The sequence below is a fragment of the Ictidomys tridecemlineatus genome, chromosome 5 (genome assembly GCF_052094955.1).
Source record: "Ictidomys tridecemlineatus isolate mIctTri1 chromosome 5, mIctTri1.hap1, whole genome shotgun sequence".
NCBI lineage: Eukaryota > Metazoa > Chordata > Mammalia > Rodentia > Sciuridae > Ictidomys > Ictidomys tridecemlineatus.
In genome coordinates, this window is record NC_135481.1 from 12,726,845 (window position 1) to 12,747,519 (window position 20,675).

General features: G+C 41.7%; 1 protein-coding gene across 1 annotated transcript in view; it reads right to left on the bottom strand.

The window, feature by feature from the left end:
• Thsd4 (thrombospondin type 1 domain containing 4) overlaps positions 1-20,675 on the bottom strand; it is a 582,503-nt gene that overhangs the window by 437,468 nt on the left and 124,360 nt on the right. The window contains exon 6 of the mRNA XM_040274354.2: positions 12,441-12,543. Coding sequence (XP_040130288.1) covers positions 12,441-12,543 — 103 coding nt within the window. The remainder of the gene's footprint in view (positions 1-12,440; positions 12,544-20,675) is intronic.

The window sequence follows — 20,675 nt, forward strand, 5'->3', positions numbered from 1 at the left end:
AGGAGGGGCTGAATTTGCAATTTAAATATAAATTGCACATTCATTTATAAACTGCTAGCTGTAAACCCTCTAATTCTAAAAGCTTCTTAATGTTGATCAGATGATACTAATTTCTTGACATCCATGTAAGGTGCAATAAAATGTCCCACCCATTCCTTCAGGATAATTTATAACACAGTCACCTCAGCAGAGGGTGGGAGAAATGTGCTACAAGACATTAAGACAGAGTCCCAGGATCTCCTGGAGCAGTGTTGGAAGCCTTGATGCAAAAGCACATCTGATTGTTTTTAAAGGAAATGAACCAGTCACAGCTTGGTTGCAGCAAGAAAGAAATTCTATGGTGGCCCCTGTGACAAATGTCTGTCCTCTGCTCAGTTGACTGTGCTTACAAAACTTCTCATTGAATTGGAGTCTTTTGTTTTATTCTTCGACCTGTGTTGACCACCGAAACCCCATGAGTCTGGTGCCCGCATCTGCAGAACAGGAACGCCATGGAATAGGAAAATAACCTGCCCATCCAGAGCTGCTCTACCAGGACCGGGCAAGGCGGGCTTTGTAGAAAGCTGAGTTCTTAGGAGAAAGAAACAACAGGATTGGGTTTCATTATTCAGTATTTTGCAATGAGTTTAAGTTCTATGCTTGGTTTCAAATCTTTACAATTATTCATATTCAAACTAATCTGCTTATTAGATGTTGAAATATACCCAGAGGCTTTTCTTTACTAATTATCCAGAATGACACTGATTCAAGTGCCAGGAAAGAAACTGCTTTTACAAGAACCATTTACATCTTCCAGAATACCCTAGAGCAGAGGCAATTCTCTCCCTCAGATAATCTCTCTCTTTCCATATCCTAAACTTCCGGGTAAAAAGATTTCGATGTGTGACAACCACTTGCGCCATCTGGCACTCTCCTTCCTGTTCAGCAAGATGCAAGAAGCAGACATGTTCTAGAGGCCTTTCACACATATAATCCTACTCTAGGAGTGACAGGAAGAGAGCTAAACCATTTACCAGGATTATGGAAATCAGAGGCAAGGGAACAGAATCACTGCTCAACCCCTTCCCTTCTCCCTGACATCACCCCCTTATAAATGATGCAGTGGTCCCCATGTAAATGCACACTGTTCAACTTGAACCATGCCAGCATGATGATTGGAAGCAAAGGGGATCCACAGTCCCACAGTCCCGTGCCATACACACATAAAGAGGCCTGCCTGTGCAATCTGTAGAAATGCAAACATGAAGCCGGGCATGGTGGCACACATGCCTGTAATCCCAGTGGCTCAGGAGGCTGAGGCAGGAGGATCGGATCGTGGGTTTAAAGCCAGCCTCAGCAATGGCAATGTGCTAAGCAACTCGGTGAGACTCTGTCTCTAAATAAAATACAAAATAGGGCTGGGGATGTGGCTCAGTGGAGTGTCTCTGAATTCAATCCCTGGAAAGAAATAAAGAGAGAGAGAAAAAGAGAAAGAGAGAAAGAGAGAAGGAGAGAAGGAGAGAGAGAGAAAGAGAGAGAGAGAGAGAGAGAAATGCAAATATTACAAGAAAGAAAATATGATACTAATGTGTTAAATTACAAGTCCAATCCCCCCAAAGTGTTAAGAAGCCCTCCATGTCTGATGATGAAGTAGATAGAAGTAGATACCCTGACTTGTCATGAGTTTCTGCCATGACACTGGTCATTTAGGGCCAGCCAGTATGCGTGCTATCTTTTGTTGGCCCAGCATCTGGATTTCCTTTTTAGGAATTTCTTCTCCCCTACTCTGTGTGAGTTAGGATGTCGCAGCCTACTCTGGCTAAGGGGTGGGCATGTGGCCTAAGCAAATCAATTAAGTCTTTTCTCCAGGACTGTGGATTGTGGATGGAGAAACCTGTCATAACTTTTCCCTTGGAGCAGCAGCACACTGGGGACACTGAGTTCTGTCCACCTGGACTCCCACAGCCATGCCAATTTCTGTCCTTCACCAAACCAGGATCTCCACACTTTCTATTGATTCTCTGAGCTACTAGGTTATCCTTCCAATAAAATGCCTTCTGAGTTTGAAGAATCAAAACTGATATGTGTTGCTTACAGAAAGAAAATAAAGAACATTAACTACTACCTATACCTAGATTCTGCTTCCTCAGATTTGAGACTGAGGATTCCTATTCCATGAAGTCCTATGGTTTGTCTGTTTATGAGGCTTAAAATGATACAGTTTTTAAAATTCTTATTTTTGACAAAATAATTGTACATGTTTATGGGGCAAATGCAATATTTTGATACATGTATACATTGTGCAGTGAGTAAATGAGGCTAATGAATATCACCTGCTTACCGTTTGTGAGACAATGTAGTAAGAATGTTTAAATACACTCTTAGCAATTTTGAAAAGCATAACAATGATTAAGATGACTATAATCAACTTACTGTTCAAGAGATCACTACCTATTCCGTCTGTCTGAAACTGTACTCTGACCATCATTTGGCTTTTCCTCATCCATCCCCTCTCCTCTCAGACTCTGCTAACCACCCTTCCCTTCTCTCTTTACTTCTGTGCTTCTGTGAATTTGAATTTTTAGATGCCATGTGTAAGTGAGATCATGCAGTAAGCTGTTCTGTGCCTGGATTACTTCATTTACTTCACTTAGCGTAATGCTCTCCAACTGCGCCCATCTTGTTGCAGATGACAGGATTTCATTTTTTTTAAAGGCTGAATAGTATTCCGTGGTGTATTTGTACCACATTTATTTTTTATTCACTCATCTGATGATGGGCACTGAGGTGTTTCCATATCTTAGGTATTGTGAATAGTGCTGCGAGGTTCACAGGAATGCCGATGTTTCTTTGACATACTGATTTCAATTTCTTTGAATATATACTCAGTAGTGGGATTTTTTTGATCAAATGGTAATTCCATTCTTAGTTTTTTGAGGAGGCTCCATATTGTTTTCAACAATGATTTTACAAAATTACAGTCCCATCAACAGTACACAAGGGTTCCCTTTCTGCCATATTCCCACTAATGTTTGTTATCCGTCACCTTGTTTGATAACAGCCACCCTAACAGGCGGGAGGTCATACCTTGTTATGGCTTTAACTTGCATTTCCCTCACGATTACTGATGTTGAGCATTCTATCACATGTCTGTTGTCCTTTTGTAGTTTCTTTTGAGAAATGTCTATCAGGTCCTTTGCCCATTTTAAAATAGGGTTGTTTTCTTGTTACTGAACAGTTTGAGTTTCTTATATAGGTTAGATATGAGCTCCTTATCTGGTACATGATTTGCAAACATTTACTCCCAATAAATAGTGGGTTGTCTCTTTAGTCCATTAATTGTTTGGCGACGCAGAGGCTATTGAGTTGAAGCTGTTGAGTTTGATGCAATTTCATTTGTCTGGTTTTAATTTTGTTGCCTGTGTTTTGGTGTCATATGCAAGAAATCATTACAGGATCAGTTTCCCCTACATTTTTTTTTCTAGTGACTTTGCAGTTGTTGCTATGTGCTATCAAGTCCATTGTCCCTGAAAATTTCTTGTTCCTCCATGCAGCGGGAGAGAGAGTATTTAAAATAAAAGAGGTGGGAGTATGAGCAAATCCAGATTTGATACAGAAGGAGAGAGGGAGAATAGAAAAGAGAATAATTTTTTAAAACTTTATCATTTATGCATAATAAAATGTGTGGATCACAAACGTGCAATTCCATGAGTTCTGACAACTGTATACACCTCTGTAATAGCCATGCCAATCATGATGGAGAATACTCCCATCAATCCAGAAGGTTCCATCATGCTCTTTTCCAGCTAATCTACTGCCCATGCCTGCATAGGTAACATTGTTCAGGTTTCTATCATCACAGTCTCATTTTCCTGTCCTAGAACATCATATAAATGGAACTGGACAGCATGTATTCCTGAATGCAGCTTATTTTGTTCAACATAATGTTTTTGAGATTCATCCAACTTTTTATAACATATGTTCTTTTTTTACTGTTGAGTAATATTCCATTGTATAAATGTATCACAATTTGTTATCCAGAATCTGTTGATGGATATTTGGGTTGTTTCCAGTTTTGAGCTATTATGAAAAAAGTTCTATGAACACATTAAAATCTTTTTTTATGATTGCTTTCATTTCTCTTCAATAAATTAATTTTTATTAAATGGTGAAGCAGCTTTCTATAAGTGCTTGCAGAAAAGCAATAATATACATTCTGCAGGCATAAAAGAAATAGCATGTTTTGCATCTTCTAGGATAAAGTAAGCAGATACTTTTCTATTAACTCCTTACTTCCTCTCTACAAGCTTCATTCTCTCAACCTACAGACATCCTCATTTCTCTACCATTCTAAGCCAACCTTTCCCCTTAAGCTGGCCAACACCCTCAAGATGCCCGATTCAAGGCAATTTCTGTTTTTTTAAGAGATGGCGGTCTTCACTGGCTATCCTCTTTAACTTCTTTTCAGTAGAGGAATAAGACTAGAATGGTCGTGTCCAGAACATTCTAGGATGGGCAACAGCTCATTCCACTCTTTCCTGGTTCCCAGTCTCCTTAACCTCTTGCAGTATTCAGCAATGCTGATGACCTTGAGACCTTTCTCCTGACTTCCATGTACCAGAGTAGAAAGTCTGCAGCCAAACTCTGGGTTTCAACCTGGCTCTGTCACTGACCCGCTGGGTGGCCTTGAGCAAGTTGTTTCACTTCTGCCCACCTTTTTCTTATTAAATGAGGATGATATTATACCTAGTTTACAGATCACTAGGAGGATTAAATGAATTAGCACTGAGTAATGATGCCTTGTATGTAGGAGATGCTCAGTAAGTAAAAGTGATTCTTATCATTTCATTTGATCTTCATTGTCTTAGCTCAGACACGTTAACAAAATACCACAGGCCTGGCGACTTAATCAGCAGAAATGTATTTCTCACAGTGATTTCTCATGATCTAAGATCAAGGTAAGGGTCAGGTAGTTTCATTCTGAAGCCTCTTCTCTTGGCTTACAGGTGACCATTGTCTTGCTGTGCGCTCATGTGATGTTTTTACAGTGTGGCCTCTGGTGTCCACTCCTCTTCTTATAAGACACTTATAAGAAGGGTCATGATTTCAACCTACAAATTTTGAAGGCCAACAATGTTCAGTTCCTAGCACTCACTGTGGTGTATATATCAGGAGAACTTTATAAACCATAAAGGCCTGGAATGATGTAAGAAATGATCTATGTCTGCCACTAATGCTTGGGATTATAATGCCTGGTGCCTCTCCCACTCATTGGGCCTCCTGTCAGTCCCCTTGGATGGTGGAGCCTCTTTCCTCTGCTTCCTTAATGTGATGTGTTCCAAAGCTCAACCCTTGGTCCTTGTACAATTCATTTTGTGATTCTACATTCTCTTGAAGTCTTTCTCCAATTATCTCGCTGAGGCAGATGACTCTGATGTGGACTTAAAATCCTAAGGAATCTCCCTGAACTTTAGAATCTCTCATCCTCAACGCTCTGTATTCATTCAAACTTGACATGTGATAAGTCAAAATCATGGTTTCGTTTTCACAAAGAGGTCACCCTCTGGACTTTGCTTTTTCCTCAACGATACCTTCTTCTTTTTTTTTTTTTTTTTTTTTTGGTATCAGGGATTGAAGCCAGGGGCGCTTAACCACTGAGTCCTTTTATTTTTTATCTTGAGGCAGTGTCTTACTAAGTTGCTGGGGCTGGTTTTGAACTTGCGATCCTCATGCCTCATCCTCTTGAACCACTGGGATTACAGTGGTATGTACCACTGTGCCCAGCCTCAATGATACCTTCATCTCCAAAGCAAACATGTCCTCATCTTGCCAGGTCTTCTAGACACATTATAGACACACCATCAGTGAACTGGGACCCGCCTTCTGCTTCCCTGAGGCTGCCCTGGCCATTGTGAAGGTTCCTGAGGAACTAGGACTATGATTTAGATAATGCAGTGTTCTTGTGTGTGTCAGAGCAGACTGCTGGACTGGTGGGACAATCAGCAGCACATCCGGGTACCCACATTTCATCTATGCCCCCACAGAGCTTTAATCAAGGGGAAGAATCTGATGGAGGTGCCTCAGGGCCCTGTGGATATTAGGGACTATGTGGTACCATGCATATTTTCTAGAGCAAAATCTACTAACCTTACAAGCAATCTAATAAAACATTGCCTGGTAAGAGGAAGGCATTCAGGGAATTCCACTAGTGCTTCCTGCTTGGGCTACTCATGAAGGCTGGTCACAGATATTCCAGTTCTCCTTCTTCTGAGCACTTGGTAAGATAGTACCTCCATGCTCTCTTTGAAGTGAAGAGAGACATATAATGTGCTGTGGCCAATGAGATGTGAGCAGAAATAATAGGAATCACTGCTGGCAGAAATTCTAAGAACTCAAGCACGATTCACTCGTTCTCTTACTCTGCCCCAGTGGTGCTGGAGGGCAGATGCAGCTTGCACCAGCTTGGGTCTTCAAATGTGCAGCACACACACTACAGATCCCATGTAGCTCAGGCAAGAAAAACTTCTGTGTATTAAGTTATTTGTATCTGGGATTATTTATTTATGCAGCATAAGCTAGTCACTTGATATATGCAATTATCACGTTTATGTCACCAGTGGGCAAGTTCCAATTTGTCATAGCCTCTCCTCTGGATTTTAGATACCTACTTTATTTAGCTCAGCTCTCAGGGACCCACAGTGCACCTAGGCTGCCCAAACACAAAATGTCCCCAGGGTTATGGATTAAGACTGAGACCTGCTACTGAATAGTCTGCAGTGACCTAGGAAACCTCTAGACTCTAGGACTAGCAGCCCCAATACTCTGGGCATGAAAACAGGTACAGTAGTCCCCAATATCTGCAGTTTTGCTTTCTATGGTTTCCATTACCCAGGGCCAACTGTGGTCCAAAACTATTGAATGAAAAATTCTATAAATAAACAATCCATGAGTATAAAATTGTGTGCCACTGTGGGTAGCATGATGACATCCTGAACCATCCACACTCTCTGCACTACCTACCTGCTGGTCTCTTGGTGGCTGTCTCAGTCACCAGATCGACTGCCCTGTTCTATCATAGTTCTATCATAGTTCTCTGTTCAGGGAATCCTGATCTCTTGTAATGGTCCCACAGTGCAAGGGTGTGATGCTGGCAACTTGGATGTGGTGAAGAGAAGCCCTAAAGTGCTTCTTTCATGTGAAAAATTAAATGTTCTCAACTTAAGAAAAGAAAAAAGTTTATAGATAGTTATTTAGAGAGACCATATTCAGACAATTTTCATGACAGTGTACTAGTTTATTGTTATAAATGTTCTATTTTGGGCTGGGGATGTGGTTCAAGCCATAGTGCGCTTGCCTGGCATGCATGCAGCCCGGGTTCTATCCTCAGCACCACATAAAAATAAAATAAAGATGTTGTGTCCGCCGAGAACTAAAAAATAAATATTAAAATTCTCTCTCTCTCTCTCTCTCTCTCTCTCTCTCTCTTGTTCTATTTTATTATCCTTGTTAATCTACTGTGTCTAATTTATAAACTAAACTTTATCATAGGTATGTATACACAGGAAAAAACATAGCATATATAGGGGTTGGTGCTATCCTCTATTTCAGGTGTCCAACCAGGGGTCTTGGGATGCATCCTCCATGAATTAGGGGAGACTACTGTATAATTTTCTCCAATGCCAGCAAGTAATGAGAATCTTCCTATTAAACTATTTCATTCTAGCTGGTGTTGACCACACAATTCATTGTCCAAGCCAGTTTCGAAAGTAAAAGAAAGCTGGGATGACAGGACTAAGCCCCCAATCACTCCCCTAGGAAATCAAGGATGCACCCTGGTTCTCCTCCATTCTCTTACAACATTGGGTCGAGGGCTATGAGAAAAATTCTTAGAGGCATTATCTAAGGATAGGTTGCCATATCCAGGAAATGTGATTAAAAGCCTAAGAAGAAACATCTGGTGGAATTAATGTGTTTCTCAGAGCTTGAGCTCTGCTTTTACCGTCCTATGTGGCACTGGACTGAACGAGTGCAGCTGTTTCCCTAAGTGGGCACATGCAAGCAGCAACAGGCTCCAAACAAAACCAAGAGGCCAATGCAAAACCCAGCCGCAAAGCATGTTCACCCCATAGAAACATGAGCGCTGTCTTCCTCCCACTGATCAGCCTGGGAGTCATTTAAGAGGAAGAAGAATTATGTCAAAAAAACAATCCTAGAATTATTTCAATGAAGCCAAAGTAAATGCAGCTCCAGTGACCATAGGCTCCTTCTAGGCAAGTGAGAGATATGGATCTCCGTGACTATTTTAAAGATTGCTAATTTTCCTAGTAACTACATTGTAGAAGATGGGTGATTAATCTACAATTATTCTGAATTTCCTTGTACTTGGTAATAGACCAGAATTCTAATTAGTTCATTAAAATTCTCAGTGACTTATGGTCAAGAAACACATACTAATTTTTGTTAACAGAATCTGTTTTTCAGTCTACCCCGAACTCCACTTGCCCATCTTCACTTTATTTGATTGTGGGTCCCTGTGACAAGGCTGGTCACATGACCTGAGTCAGGTGGTGGCCATAGTTTTCCTGAGATTGAAATTGTCCCTGGGTATAATTTTTCTAACACTGTAGTTATGTATCTCACAAACTAGCTAGCAATAAAAATTTATTCTTTCATAGTTCTACAGGCCAGAATTTGAAATCAAGGTGTTGCCAGGGTCACGCTCATTCTAAAGTCTCTGGGAGAAGACTTTCCTTGTCTCTTCCTGGTTTCCAGTGGTTGTCAGCAATCTTGGGTATTCTCTGGCTTACAGCAGCATCACTACCATCTCTTCCTCCATAATCTGGTGGCTGTCTCCCTCCATGTGTGTTCACATGGTATTCTCTCTGTGTGTCTATGTGTCTTCTCTCCTCACGGATTAGAGCCTACTCTATTCCAATGAGACCTCTTCCTATCTAACATCTTAATTCTATCTGTTTCCACAGAAGGTCACATTCACAGGCTAAGACTTTAAGATAGCATTTGATACGACTCAACCCAAAGCACCAGGTTAAAAAAAACAATCTCCCTCACTATGATTGCAAGCTCAAAACCATGCAAGCCTGCTCGTGTGTTTAAGAGAGAAGTAGGCAGAACCAAGAGATAGTGAAAGATGAAAAGGCAGGGTCCTGATGCTTTTGACTCACTCCCTGGATTGCAGCCAAATCAGAATCCCAGTCCACTCTGGGAATTCCCAGTAGCATGACCAACAAAATACCCTTCTTGTTTAAATGTATTTCATTTAGTTTTCTGTCACCTACAATCAAGAGATCTAGTTGATACATCCAGAAATGAATAATGCTGTATAGTATGAATTCAAATAGTCTTCCATAATCTGGGTGGGATTATTATAAAACAGATTAGTCATGAGTTGAAAACTGTTGAGATGAAGTGAGGAGCATATAGGAGGGCATTATTAAACCATTATACAATTCTCTCTATTTTTACCTATGTTGGAAATTTTCCACACACAAAAAAGAATAAGCTAAATCACATGTTCAATAAATAATCCCTCTCATGGATTATCCTTAAAACCCAGCCAAATCAGGTGGGAAAAAGAACAGAATCACACCTAACCCAGACAATAGCAGACCTCTGCAGGGAATAGTTGGAACGGTGTTTTTCTTTGTAGCCTTCACAGAGCTACCAATATTGGACCTCAGTCTACCAGGTCTTGAAGTCTGACAGGATGTTGAGGTCTTGGGGAATGGCAGCTGGATGACGGCCACCCCAACCATGCAGAGGAAGTCCAGCAATGCAGCTTCAACCCCTGGGCCCTGATGGCATGTCACTATGCCCTGAGCAGTGTGTTGTGCTGGGGAAATTCATCCCCCCACCCCAGTTAGTTACAGGAAAGCAGCCATAAAACAAGGATGAGGCTCAGATAAAAGACAGTTCACTACTCCAAACGTTCACCAGCAAGTAGTGTTGTTCCGACATGAGGATAAAGATTATGGTTTACAAAACATCCATGACTCTGTCCCTCAGTCTAGTCTGTCATCACCACCTCTCTGGGATCCTGTTTCCTCTTGGAGTAGAGGTTCTCACTCCAGGTACTCATTAGAATCACATTCGATCCTTAAAAAATCCTGATGTCCAGCCTGCACCCCAGACCAATTAAATCACAGTCTCTGGGGGTACAGCCCAGAAATCAGTATTTCTAGAATACTGATTTCTCAGTTTTAATTCATAACCCTGGGGATATTTTGTGTTAGGGCAGCTTAGATGCACTGTGGGTCCCTCAGTTATTCTAATGAGCAACCAGGGCTGAGAACCACTGCTTTGGGTAGACCTAGAGCCACAAGGTGGTCACTCACTTTGGATGTGTGCCTCACTTTTCTAAGGCATCTCCTGTCCCTTGTCAGATCAAACAGCTTCCTGAGCTACTTCCATGGGTACACCTCAGTCAATCCACAACCTAGCTCCTTCTCTTTGTTTTAGTTTTCTAGAGTTGCCATGATAAAATATTACCAAAGTGGAGGCTGAAAACAGCAGAAATTTATCCTCATGATTCTAGAGACTGAATATCCAGAAGCAAGAGTGCGCAAGGGCCATCCTAGCACCCAGAAGTTGCTGGGACTCTTTGGTGTTCCTTGGTTTGTGGAAAACTCTGCCTTCATCATCACTTTGGGTGCCCCTGTATGTCTATGGCCTTTCTCCTCTCCTTACGACAATGCCCGTCATTCTAGAATAAGAGCCCACCCTGCTCCAATGAGAACTCACCTTAGCTAATTATAACTGTGATGACCATATTTTCAAAGAAGGGCACATTCCAAGATTCCAGGAAGGAGAATTTGGGGAGATACTCTTCCCCGCCCACACTGTCTTAGACTTTGTCTTTACCAGAACACATGTGAGACCTAGCTAATAGCGAGTATGAAGCCTTTTCTAAAATGTTTTTTGAAATAATTTCTGATTTATAGAAGAGTTGCAAAGATAGTACAGACAGTTCCTGTACTACTTTCTCCAAGCTTCCTCCAATCTTATAAAACTATAGTACATATATAAAAATTAAGACATTAGCACTGGTTTAATACTATTGACTTAAACCACACACATAATGTGTATTTTGTCAGTTTTCCAATAATGTCCTTTATCTATTCTGGGATCCCAAGGGGGATATCACCTTGAACTTAGCATAATACTATTACGAATGAAAAAGGTCCAAACCAAGATCTATGCACAGAATCAAAACTATCCCTTTAGGCTTCTCTTCCTTGCTCACCCTCTAACCTCCCACCCACCCTTGTATTTGCACTTAGCTGGCTCTAGTTTTCATCTGTACATCTTTCTTACTTGAATCTGATAGTCCCAATTTTTTAAGTCAAGCTTGTTCTTAATTATATTGAGGTCAAGGGCCCACTCAGAATTTAATAGAATATACAGATTCTCCTCCGAGAAAAATGCCCAGACTATAAAAATTTTGCACCCAATTTCAGAGCAGTCAGATATGGATCTCCCTTCCCCATCCCCAAGGGCTTCTACTGAAGTTCTACCTTCCATAGTTTGGCCTTCCTGGGCATTGATTCTACAAAACAGTCAGCACATCTCACTATCAAACCCTCTCCAAAAACATTTTCTCCAGATCCTGGACACAGCTGACAGGGCCCCATACTCTGGATTTTGGCCAGCTCCAGATGCCTGGCTACTGCCTTGGGCTGAGGCTGAGAAGCACTGTCCACCAAAGCCCTTCAGCTGGGCCCTGATGGCAACTGGACTCACCTCTTAGCCAACTGGGCTGTCAGTATAGAAGCCCCAGCAGCTTTGCCAACCCAGTACCACTTCTGAGCTTATTTTTTCTATAATGATAAAAAATGCCTCAGAACTCAACACTTTTCAGTCCAAATGCTGTATTATCATCTGAGTTTTAATAAAGAAAAACGACAGCAGTGGGCAAGCCAGGTTGACCAGTGCTACCAACTTCAGATCTTCTGTCATTTCAAAAGGGCAACAATCTTGGTCCCAAGGACAATGCCTGCCTAATCTGCTGTTATCTTTGAAAAGAGCATGGGAACCGCCCCCTCATGAGAAAACCACACAACTGTCAACTCTACAACCTACAGACTCCAAAGCTCCCACACCAGTCCTTGTAGCAGGTACCAAAGTAAAAAGAAACTCCACCGTTGATCACTACCACATCGGGTCTGAACCTTCTGTTCCAACTGATTCTTCAAACAATGTTCTGCCCTACTTGCTTGGGTGCTTGTTTACATCAAGGCCCCACTGGTGAGAATGGCCCAGATGTCATCTGATCTACACCACCACTGGCAAAGACCCCTGCAGACCCCTCTGCCCTGGAGTCACACTTTCTCCTCCACTGACATTCCAGCCAGGATCACCACCATGCCTCCAGCATCAACCAGAAAGCCACAGGGTTGGGGAACAGACAAAAATAATTCTGCAGACAGGGCTGGCTCTGTTCTTACCTTCCGCAAATGGTTCCCATTCATAAAACCGGCCCATGAATGGCTTGTTGTTGTAGGATGCACACTGTACCTCCCGGATACTTCTACTACTTTCTGGACATACCTAAAAAAGCAAACAAAATATGTGGTTAGTGTCCATAATTTCCAGAGCCCCAGTCAAATCCCAGGATACCCTGCAACTTCAAATACCAGTCTTCTACTTAAACCAAGTTTCTGAAGTTTCACTGATCATTTGCATCAAAAATTTTAGGGCTGGGGGTATAGCTCGGTGGTAGAGCACTTGCTTAGGATGCAAGTGCTGGGTTTTACCCGCTAGCACTGCAATCATCATCATCATCATCATCATCATCATCATCATCATTATCATTTAATTAAATGCAGATCCCCAGGCTTCTCACAAAGTCTGCTAACTCAGAATCTTTGTAGGGACACTTGAATCTTTCACAAGCTCCTTGGGCTAAGTTTTTTGAACATTGTAATTTGAAACCCACTGACTCAAACCCTCTGATCCCGACAGATGGGTCTGCTCCCCTCCCTCACAGAGGCCATCCGTTTCCATCTGTTTGTGCATGCCCTTCCCCTTGCAAAGAATAATATCCACAGCAAACACATCCAGAACCCTTACCATGCGCCAGGCATTACTTTAAACATGTCATACATATTAATTAATTTAATCCTCACAATCACCAATGAGGTAAATATCCTAGCCTCATAGATTTTTCATGGATAAGCAAACTGAGGCACAGAGGAGTCACATAGCCAGTGCGAGACAGAGCCTGGATTCAAATCCAAGCAGTCTGGTGCCCACCATCTCTCTCTCATTATCTTCCCCATCTTTTCTAACTCTGTCCATCTCTGAAGCAGGAGTTCTAGAAATTTAGTATGCAAAAGAATCACCCAGAGATCTTGTTGGAAATGCAGACTCCTGGGTCCCTCCCCACAAGATCCCCATCAGTAAGTCTGGGACAAGGTCCAGAAATCTGTACATTATCAAGTTTATCCAGGTGAATCTGACACTCTGAGAGTACTCTGAGAAAACATGCAGCTCCTCCTGGCTTATTTCTTTCTAATTCATAAATGGTACATGGAGCAGAGCATGACATAAAATAAATGTGCAAAATAAAGTAGCAAAATAAGAAACTCTAATTTGACTTGTGGATAGATCAAATATGATTTACCTTTTTAATATATTGCCACACCTTTTGCTTTTTAAAACATGTGGTGTGCATTTTATCAGAAGGAAAGGGAAAGGGTCCTAACCCCTTAACCATTAAAAAGCACCATGTATAGGAAACCTCTAGAACAAACTGCTAAAGCAATAGGTCAAATTCCTCAAAGATTTATTTAAAAAAATATGCATTAGAGGGGCTGGGGATGTGGCTCAAGCGGTAGCGCGCTCGCCTAGCATGCGTGCGGCCCGGGTTCGATCCTCAGCAGCACCACATACCAACAAAGATGTTGTGTCCGCCAAGAACTAAGAAAAAATAAATAAATGTTAAAATTCTCTCTCTCTCTCTCTGTCCCCCTCTCTCACTCTCTCTTTAAAAAAAAAAAAAAAAAAAAAAAAAAAAAAAAATATGCATTAGAAACACCAGGTTTCCTGGAAGATGAAGGTTCAGAGGGAGGAATGAGACCTGGTAGGAGGGTGAACATCCCTTGCTTGGTAGGGGACAGTGGAAGGAGGCTGCAGGCACCAACCCCGGAGTGGTCAGAACCCTGATGCAGCATGAGCCAAACCATATGGAGCAAGAAGCCATGTGAAGCAGCATATGATGACAACTGGTGGGGAAAAGGACATTATCAAGTTTATACAGGGTGGACAGGCAGGGTGGGCTGAGCTCTGACAACCTGTGAGACGCTGACAGGCCAGGCAGCCCATCTCCAGGGGCTTGGAGCCCACCTGCTGGCGGCCCTGACTCTGCACCCATGTAGGCCTCCTGCAGCACCAGCTGTCCCAGGAAGAGCTTTGGGTTAGGATGTTTTCCACGATCTTTTGCCAGAGCTAAGTTCAACTAGGATGTGATCAGTTGGGCAGCGAGGAGAAGGCACTGGCCCTGCAGCCACATCTGAAGCTGACTTTGAGAGAGAATCACTAAGAGTTTTGTTAAAAATACAAATTCTCCAGCCCTATCCCAGTTGGAGGGTGGGAAGAGGGCCCAGGGATATATGGTTGCAATTCCTCTGGTGGTTCTGGTGCAGCCAGCCTGGCACCAGGCTGCGCAGGAGTGATTAAAAGCCACACCCACACCCTGTCTCCCCAACTAGTTAACTCAAATTAGAATGTAAGAGCAGAAGAGAATCAAACCCAGCCTCTTTAATTTATGGATGAGGACACTGAGGCTTGCCTCACTTAGGTCCCAGAGTGACAAGAGGCAGAGCCCAGAGGGTTGACCGCCCACCCTGACCATAACCAGAAATGGGAGACCAGTTGCTGGCCTGTAGCTTTCACAACAGGAACAGAGAAGGCTGAGTGGGCTACATGTCCCATTTCTCAAATAACTATGTAGAGCCAAGCTGCTCCACATCCAGGCTTTGACCAGAAGCCACCCTTAATTAACCTGGTGGCACTGACCAATATTGGAAGCTGTAGACTACAAGGACATTCAGTGGTCTGCTTACCCCATTTCTCTCCATGAGCAATATACTTCTTAGAAGCTAGACCACAAACTGGTGAACCTTCAGAATCATCTAGAATTGTTCAGCATTTGACAACATAAATATATGTTTCATAACATTTAACATTTAAATGAAAAGTATTAAAATAATTGGTTATATGTATCCCCCATATACACACATGTATGTGTCTGTATACATAGTTTAAAAGTAGCTCTCTCTGGAAGGTAGGGTTATAGAAGTTTTCATAATTTTTAGTCTATTCATATATCTAATTTTTGTAATAGATAAGTATTTAAGCAATAAATATGACAATTTATCAGTATTGAGATCCTCCAAATACATTGGCCCTTAACCAGTTCTGCATGAGCTTGCAGTTTATCATCTTGAGATGTGTCTTAACACCACACTAAGGCCTGGGGCTTCTTACTTCCATCCAAGTGCATCTGCCAAGGCAACCAGTTACCTGTGATGGGTCATTCGAGATATCCTGCACCCTGGTTTCCAACAAGTTCTTTATATCTGAGCATGGCCCTGTTACCTCCTGAGACAGGAACACTTAACGTGGCACCAGACTCAAAGTGGAAGGTCAGGTGCTGAGGCAGCAAAGTCAGTCACAGTGACTAGAGTCTGCCAAGTCCAGTAGGTTGACTGTAGTGTCCAGCAAGCAGCTGGCACTGGAGATGAGAAGGTATCCTGGCAGATCATCACATTCTATATGTGACCCCAAGAAGAGTCCTAACATGATACTAGGCAAACTGCAAATTGAAAGCTGATACTACTTCCTAGGAAGGAGAGGGACCTGGCAAGAGAAATCCAAGGCTCACCAGGCCCAGAGGTAGCCATGGGTTACTGAGACAGAATTATGGTACAAGCAAGGAACACTGATGCCTACAATGATAAGGATGAGGAAGAGTAAAAAAAAAAATAGTATTTACTAAATGCAGAACTTTACCATGTGATTTATGTAGATTAGCTCATTTCAATCTAACAATAACTACTATACCCATTTTATAGATGAGGAAACCAAGGCTAAATCAGCTGCTAAATGAGATGCCAAAGATCACAGGTTTAGTGAGAGAAAAAGTCAGTATTTGAACCAGACACAGGGCCTAAAACCTACATTACTGTGCTACCTTGACAACGGTGCTATTGTGTCCCTCATGGCTATGTGGACAACAAAATCAATTTGTGATGTGCCTTCAGACAAAAAAGCCTCAACTGCTTCCTGCCTATGTCCAGGTCAGGTCTAGAGGCCAAGGTCAGATTCCACCCCCAAAGACCTGGTAAAGTGTCTGGCCCTGGCTGTAAGGAGCAGGGGCACTGTGAAGTGAGGATTAAGACCAAGCAGGCCTGGGAAATCCTGTTTCGTGTTTCTTTTGTAGATTACATCTGTTAGTACTTGTCCTACTATTATCAGCATATAATCTCCTCTCATTTTAACAGACTCTCTGAAGTTAAAACTTCCAGGTTACAGAGCACTTTACATTTGTTATATTTTAAATTGGTTGTTTCCTGATGTCTTAGAAGAGTCACCTTCACCTTGTGGGTAATTGACTCTATATTACACTGTGAGCCAGCTTCGGCAGGTTTCCTGCAGACAGCTGATCCTTTCCATGGGCACAGATTCTTATAATCTTTAGGCCAGAAAACTGAGACAGAGGAAAAAGCCACATAGAAAAGAATGAGGCTCATTTGGGATGTGAAATGCCCCCGAGAGATAATCTCCCTCCAAATGACTCCCACCCCAAAGAGGGACAGATGTTTCCATTGGACTCTTAATGGGAGAGAAATAAAGAAGTATTTTAAAAGGATGAGCTGAATCCTTATAAAGCAATACAAGCCCTATCCAAAGTTCCATCTAGACAATTGCCTGGGGTTGCTATGAGTCACAAAGAGTATTATGGAAACTCCAGCTACATTTCTAGTGACCCTGGTTAATCTGAGATGACAACTGTGTGTTCCCAACTTCACTGCTTAAGAGGCCACCATCAGTGATCAAACACTTACCTTTGGGTAATTAATTATGTTAATTTCCCCCAGGAGATGAAGAGTGCTATGCCCAATGAAGGTGGTGCCAAGGAACATGACCTTGAAGTCAGCTTGGGTAGGATAGGCATTTTTTTTTTCTTTTTTATCCTTTGTGTTGCTCTGGATTCAATCAAAAGATCAGCTACCATAGCAACATATGATGTATTTAACATCACCACTGAAGTCTAAAAACAGAAATCTAGAAAATGTCCCTCACTGCCATGAGAAAGTGGCTATGTGACCTTGTCAAACACTTAAGCTTCTCAAATTTAAATCACCACCTCTGAATGACAAGCCCCCAAACCCAGTCACCAGGGATTCTGGTGAGGATTATATTAGCACACAGGAAAGCTGCTGCTCACAGGAATGACCCATGTGTCTGAAGGTCCTGAAGAGGATTGCAATTGTTCCAGAGGGTGCCAGGTGTCCAAAGGTCGGTGTTTTGAGCAAACATTCTCTTCTTTCCTTTCTCTTCTATGGCAGGAAAACTGGACATATTTTCCAGATATAGATAATCAGGCCCCAGAGTTTCTTTCAGGTTACCCAGCACACTCTCCAAATGTTCACCATCTCCTTTCTCAAGTCACACAGAACAAATCCAACCATATACAAAAGTTGTTTTGCCACCTCCCAGGACTCCCACAATTCTCTAGTCCGTGAAATGATTTGCCCAAAGAGTTGGGTCAAGCCTTTGGATTTAAAAAAAAAAAAAAAATCTGAGTTTTTTTTTTTTTAGTTCTCACTCACACTTCTATTTTTTTCCCACACAAGAGAAGCTCATAATGTTCCCCTAGAGAAAGGTGTTTCCCTTCTATTCAACACACAGGTCAAAGTCCCAAAGGATGTGAAAATGACTAAGTTTATCCATTCATCCAGAGAATTCTAGACTTTTAAGTACTCTGGACACACATCCATACAAACGCAGTCCTGTCCCAGGATGCTTATTTATTTCTGCCTCTTAAAATTAAATTATTGACATACCTCTATGTCTAAAAGAAGGTCTAAAAAAGAATGCCTTTTCCCCTAACTAAGCAGTATATGGCAAAATATACTTATTAAAACACCCCAAACCTTTAATGTCCTAAAGAATAAATTTCCTTGTGGCTACTTTAGGTATCCTATTAATAAGAATGACTTCCTTCCCCTCTGCCATCTGCCAGGGCAGGGTGGGATGTTTCATTCAAAGATAAATCATCTCTGTACTGCTACAGGTGTTAGGTGTTGTGACTATGAGGAAGCAGAGAAGAATCTGTCAAAACAGCCTCTTGCAGAGACCTCACAGGCCTAGGTTTAAAGAAGTACATAAAAATGTGGAAAAATAGGAATCGAGTGAGCCGGATGCTAAATTTCTGATTTTGCAAAGCAAGAAGTTAAATGAGCCTTTCTAATATTGATAAACTAAGAACATAAAAGTTATTGACATACTATATATAGCCAAAGATACAACTAAAAATTAAAATATGGGGCTGGGGATGTGGCTCAAGTGCATGCGTGCAGCCCAGGTTCGATCCTCAGCACCACATACAAACAAAGATGTTGTGTCTGCCGAAAACTAAAAAATAAATATTAAAATTCTCTCTCTCTCTCTTTCTCTTTCTCTCTCTGTCTGTCTCTCTCTCTCTCTCTAAATAAAAAAATTAAAATATGGCAAGCAGAAAGAAGAATGGGGAATGAGGGGTTCATTTCTTTATCTTTCAGAGTAAGGAGGTGATGGGGAGATTTGAAGTTGATATTAGTATACCATTTAGAATTATGAAGAGAACTATTATAAATACTAAAAATTCAAAATGACAGTGAGTCCATTTTGGGAGAAGGATTAGGATATACCTGTCTCTGCTACTGTGATATTTCTTATTATTCATACACCTTTTTAATAATCATGAAAAGTGACAATTATAAACAGCTCATATATAGGCATGATTCGGAGAACTTTCTGTGGAAATTCCAAGTGGTTCAAAAACACAGAAAGCAGAGTTGCCAAAATACTGGCATTAACACACATCGCCCAGCTGCAGAGGCTAGTGCTAAGCTCTTAAGAAGAGATGGGTATGTGGAGACCCAAGTCAGACAGCCTGTCCATCCAGTAACTGGCTCCATGATTCCTGGCAAGCTTTACACCTTACAGAATTGCACTGAATTCTTACCTGGCCCCATTTTCTAAGTCTGTCCTTCAAACTGTAGTCAGGAAGTTGTTTGTCAGCTCCTCTTTCATTCAGTATCAGATCAGACATGGAGTAGGATTAGAATCTGCCTGTAGAGAGTATGCTCAGCTACATTTGCGATCTGTCCAACATCTTCCCTTCATTGTCACTTACTTTGAAGCCGAAACAACTCCACATGGATAAACCCATTGTCAAAAGCCAGTCCCACCCCAGGGAAATATGCTGGAGAGTCAGTGATATCAGAACTCACCACACCTGTGTTTGCTAAAAGCTTCTTTTAGCCCCAGGGGTTCCCCCTTGTAACACTAAGTGCACTCTATCTAAACTCAGGATCATGCTTCCTTTGACAACAAAGCCCCCTAAAAACTCATAATCTTGTTCTTGCCTTGCACCAGGTGACTGATACCAGCTCAAAAAAGATCACAGGATGGTTTATCTATACCAGGACCTATACTTTAACTTCCTCATACAACACAGTGTAGGTTTAAAAAACTTATTTTTAAAATCTACATTCAGAAGTCATGAGTACTAATATTCATTATTGAATTTACAGTATTTTGTAGATGTTGTCATATGAATCAAATAATCGTGAAGACATGCTAGAATGCTTAAAATTCCAAGATGACATCATGACAAGGTAGGGCTTACTATTAAGCACTGACACTGGAGGGTGTAAAGAATTCACTGGCATGAAGTCGGTTATCTGTAGTTTCTTTCTAATCATTTTAGAACTCTGCCCCAGGGATGATTACATTGAACCTGCATGCAGCAGAAATGTTGGGTCTCTCAGCAGTCTCATCATATCATCGGGCAAAGTGAAAGGACTCTGAATCACATTTAATGCAGAGGACAAATGGGGGCTGGTAGAAAGTCTGGCTATTTCATCCACAAGTTTCGTGCATTACCACTTAGAACTTGGACCATGCTCAGACATGGAGATGTTTTACTCTATTCCTGTCTACAGAGGTAGGTAAGTCATGGCCAACTATCCAGGTCTAGCTTATTTACTAAGAATGTGTCAGCACTTTGCCAAGCCTTAAATATCTAACCGTATCTGAACCTCACATCAACTCTATGGGGCAGGGATTATCATGATTACATTTTACAAGAGACCTACAAAGGTTAAGTGATTTGCCAAAGAGATTCGGCTCCCCATTGTAGAAACTGGAGTTTGCATCCAGCTCAAGTGCATGGGCACTATCCCACACTGCCTGGCAGGTCTAACATCCAACTAAACCAGTTAGTTAGAATGGCCTTCTGATTTCTCACTGTGTGTAAAAATTGTTTCTCCTTAATCTGTCTCACGTACAATTTGATGAAATGAGGTCCATGTGACATTTCTGCATTGTGAGGTGTTAAAGAATAAATTCTGCATTAACTGTGTGATTACTTACAGTGGAAAGCAGGTGGGAGGGAACGGCTGGAGCGT